This window comes from Electrona antarctica (assembly GCF_951216825.1).
Source record: "Electrona antarctica genome assembly, chromosome: 14".
NCBI lineage: Eukaryota > Metazoa > Chordata > Actinopteri > Myctophiformes > Myctophidae > Electrona > Electrona antarctica.
The window spans coordinates 9,185,079-9,203,193 of record NC_136795.1 but is presented as its reverse complement, the minus strand read 5'-3'; the positions used below and the strand labels follow the sequence as shown (position 1 = coordinate 9,203,193).

General features: G+C 48.4%; 1 protein-coding gene across 1 annotated transcript in view; it reads left to right on the top strand.

Moving 5' to 3' along the window:
* Positions 1–13,874, top strand: part of LOC306936983 (uncharacterized protein) — a 29,780-nt gene extending 15,906 nt beyond the window's left edge. Inside the window, 11 exon segments of the mRNA XM_079520650.1 lie at positions 209–360; positions 640–751; positions 1,081–1,147; positions 1,780–1,822; positions 1,979–2,117; positions 2,119–2,342; positions 2,965–3,093; positions 4,639–4,776; positions 6,034–8,307; positions 8,848–8,986; positions 9,799–13,874. Of these exon segments, the coding sequence (XP_079376776.1) occupies positions 209–360; positions 640–751; positions 1,081–1,147; positions 1,780–1,822; positions 1,979–2,117; positions 2,119–2,342; positions 2,965–3,093; positions 4,639–4,776; positions 6,034–8,307; positions 8,848–8,986; positions 9,799–12,669 (6,288 nt within the window). The 3' untranslated portion in view covers positions 12,670–13,874.
* Positions 13,875–18,115: the final 4,241 nt, after the last annotated feature.

Sequence of the window (18,115 nt, the reverse complement as noted above, 5' to 3'; positions counted from 1 at the left end):
GAGATGGGGCAGGCAGAACTTACCTGGGAAGAAGAGAAGCCCTACAGGTCTTATCTGCGTTCAGCTTGAGGTGGTGGGAAGACATCCACTGTGCAGCGATGCAGCGAAATGCTCTTCAACCCGAGTGGCAGAGTGGGGAAAGGAGAAAAACAGTTGAGTGTCATCAGTGGCATAACATATTCTATAACACATTCTATTCCGTCCTCAGGACCCTCTAATGCCCCGCCCACCACCCTCAGACACCCCTCCCCTGGCTCAGATGGGTGAAACTCCACCCATAGCAACAGGCCCCTCCTCCTCCTACAGCACACCTGTGGCCTCCCCTCAGCACCAGCACAATCACCTGGATACACCTGCCATGTATGTGCACACACACACACACACACACACACACAGCATGCACACATGTGTGTATAATGAATTACAGAATGAATTAGACTAAAATTACAATAAAACCATATAATGTATATACCCCACAACACAATAACCCTGTGAGAACATCCCATGGAGAGAATAATCTTTCCTTTGTATTTGACACATGTTCTGTATTGCCATGCAATCTGTGGCCGTATGAATTCACACGGATCTGGACACAGTGAAAGTGTGACTGTTAATTGTGTCGGTGCAATGTTTCTCCAGAGATGCTGAGGCGGAGACAGCTGTTACTATGGCTACCGCTGCCACTGTCCCATCTGTCGTGGTCTCTGCTACAGACGCACCCAGTGCCGCCTCCTCACCACTTCTACCTGTGGTAAGTACACACACACTCACACACACACACACACACACACAAAATACACCGTACAATGTGCACACAGTCAGATACAATATATATTGGATATTATCACACTGCAGTGGTACCTTTTCTAGCAGTCCATGCTTTTTGTAATGTATGCAGCATCTCTTATCTGTGCTCCATTAGTATTGCAGCAGTCACTGCTTCTATAAATACACTTCCACAATTTTCGTTTTTAAAAATTGTAGTTGCATAAATGCAGTCTGTTTTCAGACTTTGATTCGTACAGTGTCTACGTCTGTGTGGTCCGTTCTTTTAAATGTTTTTTTTTCTTGTTTTCCTAGGGTTACCAAGTTCCAATGGCAGGCCAACCCCAGTCTACCGGTCTGAACCTACAGCCGTCAACATCAGGTGAGATAACGACTGACCAAACCACCGACGAACCACATACAAGCAGTGTGTGGTTCAAAATATCTGATCTACAAGCTCGCAACATGTAGCGGCATGCACACGTTGTGAGCGGGCAGATTTGCTATTTTTGGTGCATGACACAATGCACAACCAAGTATAGCTCAGGCGCTAAATCCACTTGCCTCTGGAGGATCACATCTGCAACCATAGAAGAAGCTTATTTGCATAGCTCAATGACATTACAACCGACAGAAAGCAATAGGAAGTGAACACGGTGGCCAAACAATCCACATTCCTTTAGTCTTGGAAGAAACAATGATAGGGGCGCCCGCTGGCCAAGTGGTCCAGGCGCATGCCACATATAGGGGAGCCCGCTGGCCATGTGGTCCAGGCGCCCGCTGGCCAAGTGGTCCAGGCACATGCCACATAGGGGCGCCCGCTGGCCAAGTGGTCCAGGCGCATGCCACATAGAGGCTTTGGCCTGACAGCGTGTCGCGTGTTCGAGTCCCGTTCATGACGACCTTTGCTGCATTTCTCTCTCCCTCTTTCACTTGATACTATCAATAAAATGAAGATGATTATGAGGGAAGGTTTTTATTCAACCATTTTCTTTTTCTCTTCTGAATGCACAGGTCCACCTCTCAGACAGTCTGGCCCACCACCCACCTGGGAGAGGTTTGTGTTTGTGTGCACGTGCGCCGTATGTGCGCGTGTGTGTGTGTGTGTGTGTGTGTGTGTGTAACTGTGTGTGCGTGTTCAGGTATTTGTCTTCCATACAGTATGTACCCAACCTCTTTCCTTTCTGATGTATTCTGTCTGGTCTCTCCACAGCTCCTCCTCCACCACGGACCACCCCGTCCGTAGCTGGACCCACTCTGATGACCACCGCCTCCCTCCCCCCCACGCCCCCCCCCTCCTCCTCCGCCTCCTCCTCCCCAGCTCCCCTCCTTGCCCATCCTCCTTCCTTTCCCCCTCCACCCATCTTTTTCCCTTCCACCTTCCCCTCCTATCCCCCCGGAGGACATCAGCCTCCTCTGACCAGCTACCCACCCCCTATGGTGACCCCGTGGGCGCCCCCGACTCCCGCCGCGACCCCCTTCCGAGGTTCACTGTCCTCCGCTGGTCCCACCTCTAACATTCGTCCCCTCATCCCGAAGGAGGAGCTCTACAGACACCAGCGGAGGCTGAAGGAAAGGTGAATGGAGGTGTCATTAGATTAGATCAGGGGTTCTCAACCCGTGGGTCGCGACCCCTCGGGGGGTCGCCAAATTATTTTAGGGGTTCCCCAAATTATTTAAAAAAAAAAAGATTTATTTTTAAATTTTATTTTCACTTTTTTTCAAAAATAGCAGACCTACAAGCTTGTAGCGCGCCACTCGGTGGCGCGCTATGAGCTTGTAGATCTGCTATTTTTCAATAGCTAAATTATAACAATGCTTAAAACACCAAAAGGGGTTCCCGCCCAAAATGGTTTAAGGTTATTGTAGCAGTCAATTTATATTGGGGGTCGGGAGGGGGCGGGGCGGGGGTCCCGAGACATTGCCAAAGCATTTCCGGGGGTCCCCGGCCAAAAACGTTGAGAACCCCTGGATTAGATAGGAATGCAAGGCTATTGTTGTCCAAATATTGTATTATTTCACTACCATATTGCCATTGCTATCGGGCCATCGGTTAAGCATCTGTGGCAGAAAGTTGGTTTTAGAATTCTCGTGTTCACGTATGTTTTATGCATGTTCACATTTGTCACCTCAGTTGTGTGAAACGTGTACTCTACAGCAAATTCAATTCAATTGTATTGGTGTACGTGTGTCTTTCAGTCCTTCCAGCCATCCTTCCAGCCGTGTGCCAAGGCAAAAATCCAAGCTGGAGGACATGACCAACGACTTTGCCAAAGAGCTGCTGGAATACAGGAATCTCCAGAAGGAGAGACGACGCTCCTACTCCAGGTACACAATATCTCTCAGTCTGAATCGCTTTAATGAAATGGTTGACATTATCATACTGTACATTGCAACCTTATGGAAATTGAGCCTACCACTGTGCCTTTTTCATAAACTGCAAAGCAGGGATGTCAAAGTAATAACCAGCTTAATTACCCATATTAGCTTATTTATAATTATGCACTGCCACTTACTGGTGAAGCTAGGTACATATTTCTATGGATGTTGGGAATCCTTGCTCAAGATATGCACGTAGTTTCTAGCCTGTTGGCTGTTGGTTGTAAAGAGCACTGTGACGAGCAGTGCAACTCCATGCCTTGCACTGACATATTGAATATGCTAGAAAAACCTGGCAGGCATACCATATTACATACAGTATAACACATTGACTGCTAAGGACGAGATAACTCGTCTTTTAATGTTTTATATTGAGTCCGTTTTAGATCACACCATACTACCGTCTATCAGGGTTTCGTGTCTAGGCGATAAACCGGAAGTGGTTGGTCAGTCAGTAAAAAGGTTCCCCCTCGTCAAAATCTTAACACCCTTTTATCTCGGATTCTAATCCCAGATTCCGATTCTAAAACAAGCTTTATTTACGGCAGATTCTGATCGCGGTTAAAAAAATCATGCCTCGGGTGGTCCACGGTCGCAATAGGATAGGTTTGCTTATCTTGGAGCTAACGTCCAGTTTATGACCTGGGGTAATTTTTGCCTCAAGAAAAAAGTCATCGGCAGGGGTGACTAATTAATTAATTAATACATGGCAGGGAATGTGTCTCAAAAATGCTGGTCTAGCTGCTGACGCATTTCTCTCTTTTTACCTCCTCTCTCTTGCTCTTCTCCCTCTCTCTCTCTCCCTCTCTCTCTCTCTCTCTCTCTTGCTCTTCTCCCTCTCTCTCTCTCCCTCTCTCTCTCTCTCTCTCTTGCTCTTCTCCCTCTCCCTCTCTCTCTCTCTCTCTCTCTTGCTCTTCTCCCTCTCTCCCTCTCTCTCTCCCTCTCTCTCTCTTGCTCTTCTCCCTCCTCCTCTCTCTCTCTCTCTCTCTCTCTTGCTCTTCTCCCTCTCCCTCTCCCTCTCTCTCTCTCTCTCTCTCTCTCTCTCTCTCTCTCTCTCTCTCTCTCTCTCTCTCTCTCTCTCGCTCTTGCTCTTCTCCCCCTCTCCCTCTCCCTCTCTCTCTCTCTCTCTCTCTCTCTCTCTCTCTCTCTCTCTCTCTCTCTCTCTCTTGCTCTTCTCTCTCTCTCTCTCTCTCTCTTTCTCTTCTCCCTCTCCCTCTCTCTCTCTCTCTCTCTTGCTCTTCTCCCTCTCCCTCTCTTTCTCTCTTGCTCGTCTCTCTCTCTCTCTCTCTCTCTCTCTCTCTCTCTCTCTCTCTCTCTCTCTCTCTCTCTCTCTCTCTCTCTCTCTCTCTCTCTCTCTCTTGCTCTTCTCCCTCCCTCCCTCTCTCTCTCCCTCGCTCTCTCTCTCTCTCTCTTGCTCTTCTCCATCTCCCTCTCCCTCTCTCTCCCCCTCTCTCTCTCTCTCTCTCCCCCTCTCTCTCCCCCTCTCTCTCACAGGTCACCACATCGAGGTCCGTCCCGCAGCAGCTCATCCTCCCGTTCGTACTCGGGCTCCAGCTCCTCTCGTTCCCGCTCCCGTTCCTACAGCCGCTCTAGATCTCCTTCACCATCCCATGGCAGGACCACCAGATGCAGGTGTTATGGCAACTTCATTTTTTTTTCTTCTGTTGAAGGCCAAGTGCCATGTATCATCAGAATAACACACATTCATGAGTGTCTGCATGCTTTATTTATGCTGTTGCCTAATTTCAAACACCGCTCCTGCCAAATCTCGTGGAGGGGGGTTGCAATGATACAGTATATTGTCCCTTAGGCTAGAGGTCATGTCATCTCATCTCATATAGGCAACAAAGTCTTATGCACACCTATATGCTCTGAAGCGGGTGCCTAGGCAGGGCTCAATATACTCAGAAGAATGCACATGAAGTGCACAAAGACCCGCACACCGTCTGCACTTGCAATACAAACTTTATTTAAAGGCAACGTTTCGGTCAAAGACCTTCTTAAGGCATCCACGCCTGAAGAAGGTCTTTGACCGAAACGTAGAGAGAGAGACTTGTCTCTTCTCTTCTCCTCAGTTTTAGCAGGTGCATATACCGGTGAATTAACAAGGCACGACACTCAATGCACTTATAAACAGCTCCTACTTTGCTCTCTTCTTAATCCACGTGTGGGGATACACAGGAGAGTTGTCATGGTTGCTTACTTGCTTTAACCCAATATATTAATTTGATTTGAGCTTTGCTAGTTTGCTTTCACCTCGTTGAGGTCAACACTGTTGTCGGGATCTGTGATCGTGATATAAAGTATAATTGCACGCCAGTGTTTTCATTCAAATCAGCGCAAGGCAAACCAGGACGAGGCTTGCCTTGCGCTGCTGATCCTAAACCAGCATAATCATCACACAAGTGATGTCGCTGAAACACTAACCTGATCCTAGGTCAGCCTAAATTATCACACTTTTCAGGTTTTTGAGTGGTGCAAACCACTCCAACAACCAGCTTTGTCTGTACCCGTGTATGTACCCGTGTACCTGTACGTGTGTGTACCTGTACGTGGGACCCAAAAAAATTAGCATGGTTACTATGGTCACTGACATTACGTTAGACCACAGCTGATCAGGCTATATAAGACCTTGCACCACTCAGTTCACACGGGTGTGATTTAGGGGATACGACCGATTCCGACCCTGCCCGCGTGATTACGATAAAACACGGCTCCGACCCGAGCGGGTCTCGGGTCCACTCTGGTATTTTCGGAGTCGGGGGGACCCGGTGAAGAGCTCTACATTATACTGCATATTTTCAATATATTTTTTCTATGAATTCATATAAATAAATAATAAATATAATGTTGTTTCTTTTTTTTTACTTTATCGTGGTCTCCTTTCAGGCCCAGATCTCGCTCCCGTCAGCGGACGCACGCCAGCCGAGCTCCACGCGGCGGCGGCGGTCGCCCCGCTCCTCCTCCCCGCGGCTACCGGCGGTCACGCTCCCCGACGGCCTCCTCCTCGTCGTCCCAGCGGGGCAGCTACCACTCCAGGTCTAAATCACCACCGCTGCCGGCGGCGGCAGCGCACTCTGGCAACAAACGCCACGACAAACACCACCACCAGCAGCAGCAGCAGCCTCCTAGCAGGAGACCCCCACCAGGCAGCTGGCAGGACGCGGAACAGCAGAGGCCCTCTGCGGGAGGTTCCTATAGGAACGTGAAAGCGGCCGCTAACCACCACTACTCCGACGGAAGGGATCACGACCGACACAGGCAGTGGGAGCGGGAGTACAGGGAGTGGTACGAGAGGTACTTCAGCCACCTGCAGCACCTCACGCCGCTCTTTCCCATGCCGCCGCCGCCTCCTCCCCCCGATAGGAGGGAGGCTCGGGGAGAAAGGAGATGCAGCCCCCCGTCCCCGTCGCGCTCCTCCCGCCACAGATCTGGCCACAGGCGTACCAAGAGGAGGCACACCCCCTCCCCGCCGCATGCCCGTTCGTCTAGAAGCAGACGCAGTTCCTCCCCGCCTCCCAGAGACATGACCAGGCCGACGACCACTTACCAGCAGAGGTGCGCCGCAAAGTACGGCAGCCTGCCGGTCACGAAACACTCTGTGACTGTTACCGACGAGACAACCGCTGACCTCGAGGCCCAGCAACGCAAGAAGCACATGAGGAGGACGAAGGAGGAGAACGGGCGAGGGGCCGGAGAAGAGGAGTCGTCTTCGTCGTCATTCCCCAGTGCCTCAGAGTCGAATGACAACGTCCATGAGGAGGAGAGGATTGATACCGCTGGACGAGTCAGCCATGGCGGCAGCACTCCGCTGTGTGATGAACCGATCACCAACGATGCCTCAGCCCTTCCTCCCGTCAAACCGGTGGAGGACAGACAAAAAGAGGACAGACAAATGGGACAGGACGGTGAGGGAGAGCACAGACAGAGAATGACGAGAGAACGTCCTGACTCGATGCATGGCAGGGAGACGGTGAGGCGAGACACGCCCAGGACAGAGGCAGGCAGGGTGGGTAGAGATGCTGACCGACTGCCTGGTGGTAGCCAAGCTCCGGAACCTAGTAGGCCCGAGCGTAAGAAAAGGACGAGAGAAGAGGAGGGGGAAAGCAGGGAGAAAGAGATGAGTGTCTCCGAGGAGATCTGCCATGACAAGTCTCTGAACGAGGAGGCGGAACCCCTCCAGAGTCTCTCCTCGAGTCCACCGAACAGAGAGAAACGAAAGAAGGAGAAGAAGAAAGAGTGGGTGAAGGCCCAGCCCCTGACGGAGAGAGAGATCTGGGAGGGAGGGGTGATGGTGACGCCTCAGAAGAAGAAAATAAGCATCAACATCAACCTGGACGGGAGGCGGCCGGAGGAGAAACTAAAAAAGCAGGATGACAGCGAGAGACGGGGGGACAAGAGGAAGACCTCGGCAGGAGGAGGAGGAGGAGGCGGAGAAGTGAAGGAGAATACCATTGCAGGAGAGGAATGGGAGAAGGAGAGCAGAGGAGGAGAACGGGAGCTCAAAAGCGATAAAAAGAGGGAGGTGGCCAGAGAACAGGAGACCATGTTTGAAGAAATGCCCAAAGGAGAGACGGCAGGAAAGAAGAGTGAGAGATCTAGCTGGGGACAGGAGAGACCCATGCGTGGGGGCATCAATATAAAGGAGGCGGAGGAAGAAGTGAAAAGAGAGAGTTTTGAAGTCAATATTTTCGGGGACGAAGACCTTGATTTATGGGCCAGTTCCTTTATCGGAGGCGGACAAAAGAACAAAAGTACCAGAGCAACAGAGGAGAGTGTTTTGGACAAGACTGAAAAGCAGGAGAGGGGAGAGGACAGCAGGAGGAGCAGAGGCCCTGGAGGAGAGGAGGAAGGAGAGAAGAGGGGAAGGGAGGAATTTGAAGGACAAGAGAAGGAAGGATCAAAACCTAGAGCTGGTGAAGCGCGTGAGGAGGAGGAGGAGGAGGAGGAGGGAGAGAGGAGACAGAGGGCCTGGGGAGAGGAGGAGATGGTGATGGAGTCCAAACGAAAAGGAAAGAAGATGGCGGGAGCTGAGAGGAGGAAGAGGAGCAGAGGGGAGGAGTCTAATATGTCATATGAGTCCAAGGCACCGAGGAGCAGGAGTCACCAGAGGGATCCAGACCCAGAAAAGGGTCCAGAAGACCACATAGTGGACTATGCCAGGTCAGGGTCCTCATTGAATTGTTTTCGTCAACTCTTCGTCTGTTACATGCCCAGACCAGGGAGGCTAGGATTCATGAGGTTAACTATCATTCATTTATTACTGGCTAACGAGGAATAATTAAATAATCCATTAGTCTGTCTATTTGATTAATCAATTACTCTGTCAATTATTCGAATAATAATTAGAAATATATATATATATAATTATTATAAATATATCAATCGATTTTCATTTTGGTCACTTTTACACATCCCTAAGTTTAGGATATATGAGGTTTCCACCCGACAGAGATGATGTATATACTGTAATTAGACAACTTAGGCTGGCTTTAGACTGCAGTCACATAAAGTCAAATCCAATTCAAATCAGATTTATTTTTCTCAAATCCGATCTTTTGGCCCGGTCATTCACACCAAAACATTTTATCAGAATAAGTTCAGTGTGAATGAGCTCAGGTTGTACTAATGTTTTTCACAATTAATAACGCCTTCCGTTGCGTCCTCCTCCTATTCTTCCTGTCTGCCTGGCATGTGATGCAGCACCAGCTCCACAGGGGGCAGTCCAGTGCGTCGAGGAGGCGTGATCGGGGAGGAACACCAGCACAGGAAGACAGTGGTGAAGACTCTGGATGAATACTCCCAAGACAGATCTGCTGAGGACGAAATAGTTATTGTACAGGTGAATTACCACACTTTCCATTCCTTTTGCTCTTAGTGAGCAATGTCTAAATCCTCATAATAATGTTCTCTGCCCGTGCGTGCGTCCTCGAATTGCATGCGTGCCCATGTGGATCTGCTCAGAGCTGAAGCGGCCCCTCCTCCCCGTTCGGTCGGGCAGTGAGTTAAGAGCCAAATTCCAATACCCCAAATCTCGGCCACTCACTCACTCACACTTGGTCACTCCTGCATGGCGGTGTTACGGTGAAATTGGTGACCTGCTGAAATATGTGACAATCGTGTAGACATCACATAACGTCAGTTATGTGATCTACGTGTCTACACGATCACGAACGTAAACCACGAACGTAAAACGTACGTATTTAAAGACCTCCGTGTAAGTGTATGTGAAGTCCACAAGATGGTCACATATTTTGGCAGGTCACCAATTTCACTGTAACACCGCCATAATGGAGTGTGAGGTGAGTGAGTGGCCGAGATTTTAGGTATTGGAATTTGGCTTTAAGTGTTATTTACAGGGCTGCACACAGGCTCCTCTGAGTACTAGACCAAAAAAGTTGTGTGCAGCCCTGGTTATTTAGTACCAACATTAGGACAAAACGGCATCTAGCGGCAAAAGTAGTCGATCTGCATGCAGAAACACGGTGCTCTCGTCGGGAGGGGGCAGCACAAACAAATTTGGGTGGAAGGGGGGGTGGGGTGGGGCGATGTGGGCAGCACAAACATATCATGCGTGGGGCAACAGAATGGTCAGCCCTGTCTAAATCACACCAATTTTCCCCTATCCATATCTCTCCACCCCCCCTCCCCTAGATGCCCCGTTCCAAGTGGGATAGAGAAGAATCTGATGAAGAGGAAGAGGGGGAGATCAGAGCTCAGCCCAGTGGCCTCATGGCCCCTCCCTTATCCGTCCCCATGGCAAAGGTCAGGGAGGGTGAGGCCAAGAGACAGACGGAGACGACGACTACGCAGGAGAGACATAAGATCAGGGAGAGGCCAGAGAGGGAGAAAGAGAAGAGGTCCGCCCCTCTATTGCACTCAGACAGGACTCTGGCTCCCTCTGGTGGCAGAGATGGATCTGACAATAAAACTAAAACTGACACTAAAACTGGACCCGACAGCAATGATGGAGCCGAGAGCAAAGATGGAGCCGAGAGCAAAGATAGACCCGACAGTAAAGATAGACCCGACAGCAAAGATAGACCCGACAGCAAAGATAGACCCGACAGTAAAGATAGACCCGACAGCAAAGATAGACCCGACAGTAAAGATAGACCCGACAGTAAAGATAGACCCGACAGTAAAGATAGACCCGACAGCAAAGATATACCCGACAGTAAAGATAGACCCGACAGCAAAGATAGACCCGACAGTAAAGATAGACCCGACAGCAAAGATAGACCCGAGAGCAAAGATAGACCCGACAGTAAAGATATACCCGACAGTAAAGATAGACCTGAGAGCAAAGATAGACCCGACAGTAAAGATATACCCGACAGTAAAGATAGACCTGAGAGCAAAGATAGACCCGACAGCAAAGATAGACCCGACAGCAAAGATAGACCCGACAGCAAAGATAGACCCGACAGTAAAGATAGACCCGACAGCAAAGATAGACCTGTCAATAAAGATAGACCCGACAGCAAAGATAGACCCGACAGCAAAGATAGACCTGTCAGTAAAGATAGACCTGTCAGTAAAGATAGACCTGTCAGTAAGGAAAGGCCTGACAGAAAAATTAGACCTGATCCTAAAGATACAACTGACTACAAAACTAGACCAGACAGTACTGATAGACTTGCCAGTAAAACTAGATCCGATCCTAAAGATACAACGGACTATAAAACTGGACCTGACAGCAAAGACAGAGCTCACAGTAAAATGACATCTGACGGTAAAGAAAGACCTGACAGTAGGTCTAGATCTGACGCCAAAGACGGACCTGACGGTAAAGATAGATCTCACAGTAAAGCTGGACCTGACAGTAAAACTAGATCAGACGGTAAAGACAGGCCTGACTGCAAAACTAGGTCAGACAGCAAAGACAGGCCTGACTGTAAAATTAGATCTGACAATAAATGTAGACCTGACGGTAAAGGGTCTAAAGCCAGCTCCTCCCCTGCTGGCAGAGGGAGGGAGAAAGCCATCGAACAAGAGAGGGAGAGAACGGCGGAGAGGGAGCAAGACGGAGCCAAGGAAAAGGACAGAGAGTGGTTCAAAGACGGAACAAGGGATAGAGAGTGCTGCAGCAGCAGCGACAGAGGGAAGGAGAGCGACAGGGAGAGGGAGAGCAGCAAAATGGCCCCCGACCGACACATAAAAGCTCCTTCCTCCTCTCACTACTCCTCCTCTTCGACCTGCTCGGAGCAAAAGAGGAGAGAGGAAGAGGGCGCTCAGGATCAATGGATTGACCGAGCCAGCAAGAAGGAACGCTGCTCCTCCACCTCCTCCTCTTCCTCGTCGTCGTCGTCGTCATCGTCCTCTTCCTCCTCCTCCTCCTCCTCTTCCTCCTCGTATGCAGACTCCTCTCCTCGACATTCTGCTGAATCCAAACCAGTTCCTCATTACATTACTCCGGACGTTCACTACGACAAACCCGTAGACCCAGAGGAAGGCCAGAAATACCGCAATCGTCATAACTATCCTCCTCCTCATCAAGATCATAAAATCCATCACACACCTCCTGATGGACTTCCCGGTACCCTTCGCTCAGCCCACAACTCCCTACTGCCCCCCTCCTATAGCACGAGTAGGGAGAGAGACCTGCTCCCTTTCAAGTCCCCCACGGGTCTCCAGGGACGGCCAGAACCCAACCAGCCCAGAGAGAGCAGGCCCGGGTGGTCTTCAACACAGATCGTAATAAAGAATAATAAAGTGGAGGAAGACCGGGTGAGACAGGGGTCAGCCGGGCGAGACAACCACTGGGTAAAAGCCTCGCGTGCGGGCAGGGAAGATGATCAGGAAGATCCCTGGAGATCTTGGGACAGGATTTTTGGGAGTGTTGCCAGCCCCCAGAGCTCAGACACACGCACGTTGATGAACACAGACAGAACTGGGGCCCCAGGAACAGAGCGAGACAAAGGGAGGGACAGGGCGAAGGAGGCGGACCAAGATAGAGGGAGGTCAAAGGGCAGAGAGAGGGAGAGGGATAGAAAGACGGAGGGGAGCCTGGAGAGAGCTGTGTCACAGCCTGTGAGAGCGATGGACATCGCAGCGTTCCTACCCGACCTCAGCCAAAGTGAGGAGGAGGAGGAGGAACTGGCCGGAGAAAGACCCAAGCCAGGCAAAGGAGAGGGCTGGCAGAGAGGTGACCATTGGGACAAAGGGAGAGACTGGAGCGGAGGCAGAAGAGAGGCTGTTGGAGAGGGAGAGATGGAGGAGGGAGAGAGGTCACCCACCAGCCAGGACGGCACGAGGGAAAAGACTAAACACAAGAAGCATAAGAAGCAGAAGAGCCTGGAGGAGGGAGAGATGAAGACACACAAACATAAGAGGAAGAAATTGCTGAAAAACAAAGATGAAGGAGAGGAGGAGGAGGAGGAGGATGGTTGGAAAGAGGATTACAGAAAGCTTCAGACCTCTGGAGGACCCGCGTCACTAAGAGACAGAGAGAGACAGACCTCTGGAGGACCCGCGTCACTAAGAGACAGAGAGAGACAGCGCGTTCAGAGGGAATTTGTCTGATCATTTTCGGTCCACTCGTCCTTTCTCAACTCTACCAAGATGACAACTGACCAATCACAGTGAAGTTCACTAAATTAGTTGTTAGAGTACTGGTTGAGCCGGCGACGGATCGATGCCATTGGCCCCCGCCCTGGCAGGCAAACAGACCTGTCAGCTGTCATCTGTTATCGACCATTTCATTTGACAAGCACTGCCATCGCTTAATGTACTTGAAGTGGAGAGGAGTTAGATATTTCTTTGCCTCAGAGAGGTCAGCCTTAGCAATGTTTACAATGAATGATGCCATGAAATGAGCCCGAGCATTACACAATTAATATAATAGAAATGTAATATATAAAATCCTTTCAGACATTGGACCTACATCGGTTCCATCTAATCTTACTTGAAAAGCATATAGGAATTGACTTCATGTCAAAGAGAAAATCTGAGTTGTATAATACAGTAGTATGGTGCCCACTGCTGATGTAAAGCGCAAGCCTTTTTTCTTAGCTCTTACTGAGCTGAGATGCTTGAGCTTTTTAGCACTTAAAAAAATTACTTGAATGATTTATTTTTTTCTTTTATTTTTCTTTTCTTTTCCTTCCTTTGGTGCCCCAAAACAAATCTGCCTGATGTCTTTTGGTTTCTTTTCTCTCTAAGCTGGTTGTTGGGCTCGCTTTGCAGTGCCTTACGGTCACCTTGCACATCATACCTGCTTTTGACCAGGTTGGATAAAATAAAGACAAAATGGGGAAAGCACTTTATAAATACTATGGAAATGAATGTGAACACTGGGCTTAGGTTTCCTGAATGGTTCAAAGTACCGGTGTCTCACACCCACACAAACACCTTGGAACAGATCAAAGCCATGTCTGGTGTGGGTGCTTTGAAGTTCTTGGAGAAACCTCCCTCAGGGCTGCGGAACTGAACCTGCCATCCTGATATTCCATCTTGAAAAGAATGAAACCTGCTTACTTATGAAATGCCAACTGGGTGAATTCACACTGGAGTATGAAGGGACACATAAACATGTTTTTGGAAACTAAAAAAAGGGGTTTGTGACTGAATGTCTCCCTTAGCCCTCAGTGTTGCATTTTTTATTTTCAAATTTGCTTATGTAATTTAATTTAAAAATGACGTATCTGAGTGGATGAGTAGTTTACTGGTGGGCAATTTTAGTTTCTCTTTGTTTTGAAGGTAATGATAATAAAGAAACGTCAGCCCTCCCCAAACATGTGTTAATTTTCCTCCAGAATCTTCAGTAGAATATCATAGAACCTGTATCTATATTTTTCCACCATTTCCTCCATATTGTCTCATCCTCTCTCCACCACCTCTGGCTGTCTCATCCCTCTTCCTCTCTCACATCTTACCACCACCTCTATCTTCCTCTTCTGTCCTGCCATCACCTCTCTCATTGTCTCCACCAGGCCGAAGGCATGGGGAGAGAGTATGTTTTGCACTCCGTCCGTGTGTGTGTGTGTGTGTCCGTGTGTGTGTCCGTGTGTCCGTCCGTCCTTCCGTCCGTCTGTTACCAGCTAATCTCCGGCACCGTTAACCCGGTCGATGCCAAACTTTGCACACACACTCCCTGGATGCCAACGATGAACCTCTGCCCCACATTTTCCAGAACGGCCTGTTATAGCGCCACCATGAGGCAGATTTTCAAACTGCACCGATCTGCGTGAAACGTTGCATGCACACTCCCTAGAGGCCAAGGACAAATCTTTGACCTGCATTTTCCGCATCTGCCTTTTATAGCGCCACCAGGAGGCTGACTTTTGTAAAACACAAGGCACTCTGCATTTCCTCAACAAAATGAAGAAAATTGTTGCAAAAAACTAACAAACCAAAAAAAAAGTTTATATTACTCCTAAACATTTTGCCAAACATCACACACAATCCTATCCTCCTGGTGGAGACCTGTGCCCAGAAGGGCACTTTTTCTAGTTTCTCATGCTCTCTTCATTGCCTTCCTTTTCCCTTTTCTCCTCGACACCCCTTTTATACAGAAGTCTGCCTGTGAACCCACAACACACAGGACCAGGTGAAAGGCTTCAATTTGGCATGTCTCTGCTGTCTGGAAGAAACCACCCAACTCCAAAATGTTCATTTTTCAGAAAATGAAAAATATGAAACTTTCAGGAAATGAAGAAAACCTTATATTTTGAAAAAAAATCAATACTGCCTCATCAAAGTTGGTGTTGTGACTTTATATATTGTCAATTACTTGCATGAGAGGGGGGAGGTGGTAGAGTTAGCTGTTTTAGCAGACAATTTGAGGGTCCAATGGAGTTGAGGTATTGGTTCAATATTTTCGAAACAACACACAACGTAAAGTGTGTTCAATAGCACTGATATCTAGTCCCGATAGCAACGATAGGCCTATGTGCTTTTGGCGGGGGCATGGGGTTTGTATTGTGTGGGAGGTGTGTACACGTTAGAAGTCGTCACAAAGCACGTGCACTATAGGCACACTGCCAGAACTGGTTACAGGGGTGTGTGTGTGTGCGCGTTGGTGCTTGAAGTAGGTCCAAACCTTTGCTTGCTTCATTAGCTCACAACAGGAAGGATATGGCAAAGATCCAGCCTTTCTCTCTCTGTCTATGTGTGTCTCTCTCTCTCTCCCCCTTTTCTTTCTGTCTTGTCTTCCTCCAATCTCTTTCTGTGTCTCTCCATCTCTGTTCATTACAGTAGCTGTGTTGTGGCTGCAAACACTGCCAGCCATTGTTGAACTGAGGCACGATGGGACTGAATTTCGAGAATGGAATGGGAGGTGTGTGTGTTGGGGGCGCCGGGCGGGGGTACCTTGGCAAAATATGACATAGGCATATGATCTATATCAGTGGTTCCCAAAGTGGGGTCTGGGGACCCCCAGGGGTCCCTGAGGGAGTTCCAGGGGGTCCCCAGCTAAATGATAGTTTGGAACCAAATGGACCCTTATGGGTCTAACTCTGAGAGTGTACAAATGGAACCAAATGGACACGTTGATTTTACAATATAAATTGGGGGTCCCAGAGATAGAAATGCCATTAAATGGGGGTCCGTAGACTAATGCACATGTCAAACTGGAGGTCCAAACGGGTTGAGAATCACTGCTATGGCCGTACAAATAGGGGTCTCATAGGGGTCCCTGTGTGTCTTTTCAAATGGGGGTGCGCGGGCTAATTAGTGTCAATTTGGGGGTCCTTGACATGAAAAAGTTTGGGAACCACTGATCTATATGGTCTATTGTAGAATGTATATGTCAGTTTGGATGGGCAGACTGGGGGTCAGTTTGGATGGGCAGACTGGGGGTCAGTTTGGATGGGCAGACTGGGGGTCAATAGTGGGGACATTTAGCTGTTTGACACATGATTAAGAACATGTACCACAGTACCACACACCCACGCACATGTCTGACTGGTGTGGCGCATTTCACCCCAACATGGTTGGCTGTCTGGGTGTCTGCCCATGTGTATGTTTGTGTTGCTGCCTCTACTGGCTAGACAGACAGACAGACAGACAGACTCAAGCAGGGAGAACCACATGAACACATTCTAGTCTGTTATAGAGAGACAAACAGGATACAGACATACAGTGATGCAAATATGGGCTCAAATTGATGCATTACAGACAGAAAGAGGTAGACCTAGAGGGTCCGAATTTTGCAGACAGGCACGTACAGACTGATTAAACTCAGAGACGGACAAATTAATGACATCCATCACTTGTGAGTGAAGTAAACTATAAGAAGACGCTTCCCATGATGATGCGCAGCTCAGAAGAGGTATGCTTTCTCCATCTTTATTTCTCCTTTTTCCTCCATCTGCTTCGCTTTGTTCTCTCTCTCTCTGTCTCTCTCTCTCTCTCTCCTTGCTTCATCTGGGTTTCCTTTTGTGTGCCAGTGATGTGCATTAGATTCTCATTCAGGGCACTGTGCCAATGCTGCCCGATTACCACCCAGCCCTATGTTGTCGTGTGTGTGTGTGTGTGTGTGTGTGTGTGTGTGTGTGTGTGTGTGTGTGTGTGTGTGTGTGTGTGTGTGTGTGTGTGTGTGTGTGTGTGTGTGTGTGTGTGTGTGTGTGTGTGTGTGTGTGTGTGTGTGTGTGTGTGTGTGTGTGTGTGTGTGTGTGTGTGTGTGTCTCTGTCTGTCTGTCTGTCTGTCTGTCTGTCTGTCTGTCTGTCTGTCTGTCTGTGTGTGTGTGTGTGTGTGTGTGTGTGTGTGTGTGTGTGTGTGTGTGTGTGTGTGTGTGTGTGTGTGTGTGTGTGTGTGTGTGTGTGTGTGTGTGTGTGTGTGTGTGTGTGTGTGTGTGTGTGTGTGTGTGTTGGAATATGCAGATTGGTTTGTTTGGGGCCAGTGGCAGCTGCAAACATTTGTTTGAAATTGTGGCTTCATAACTGCAAGGAGATTGCATGCAAATATGTTGTGTTTTACAAAGAAAGAAGGAGATTTAATCAAACATCTTTGTATGACCTGTATGAGCATGTAGACCTTGTAGGTCTGCCTATTTTCTCTATCGTATAGATTTTCCAAAGTCCAAATTACAATGGTGTGAAGCATGTAGGCTACTTTTAAATAAAGTTAAATAAATGGTTAATATCAAATTAAATCATAAAAAATATATTTAAAAAAATAACCCTTTTTGGACGCTTATTGCAAAGTTGCATCAAACCGGGTGAAAATCACACCCGTGTGAACTGAGTGGTGTAAGGCCTGTCTGACGTAATGAAATCATGTCTGACGTAATGAAATCACACCCGGGTGAACAGGGTGAACATAGCAACCATGCTCATTTTTTCTGCACTAACAAAGCCAGTTGTATGAAATTGAAATCACACCCGGGTGAACAGGGTGAACATAGCAACCATGCTCATTTTTTCTGCACTAACAAAGCCAGTTGTAGGAGTACTCAAAAAGAAGAAAAAGGGCCCACCATGCAAAAAGGGTTCTTTGTTCCCCACTTAGAATAAACCTAAACCAGAAACCTAACCTAGTAATTTTAGTAATTCTAGTAAGACAAAGTATTTTATCAACTTAGTCTTACTATTTGAATCACAAATTAGCGGTCAATTAGAAGCTAATTAGGTAGGCCTGTGCGTTTTTAGTAGCTACTAGGAATACTGGACATCTCACCCCGGTGAGTTGTCTTCACTTTCTGACATGGTGGGGTGAGTTGTCTGTACTTTCCGCTGGGGCAGACATCTCACGGGGGTGAGATGGCAGCCCGGGGTGAGATGTCTGGTGAGTTGTCCGGAGTTTTCCGGACTTTCGGGGTGAGATGTTCGGACAACTCACTTGGAGGTGCAAAATGGGTGAGCTGTCTTTTTACCGCTACGAGTAGCAAAAACAATACAATACTAAAATGTAGCCTATTGTGTGGAGAAAGTTGTTTCAGAAACACAACTTTATCTTATATTAAAATACATTTTAGTCACGCCTGTCAACACGTTGTTGGTCCACAGCTGATACTGATTTTATGGTTTT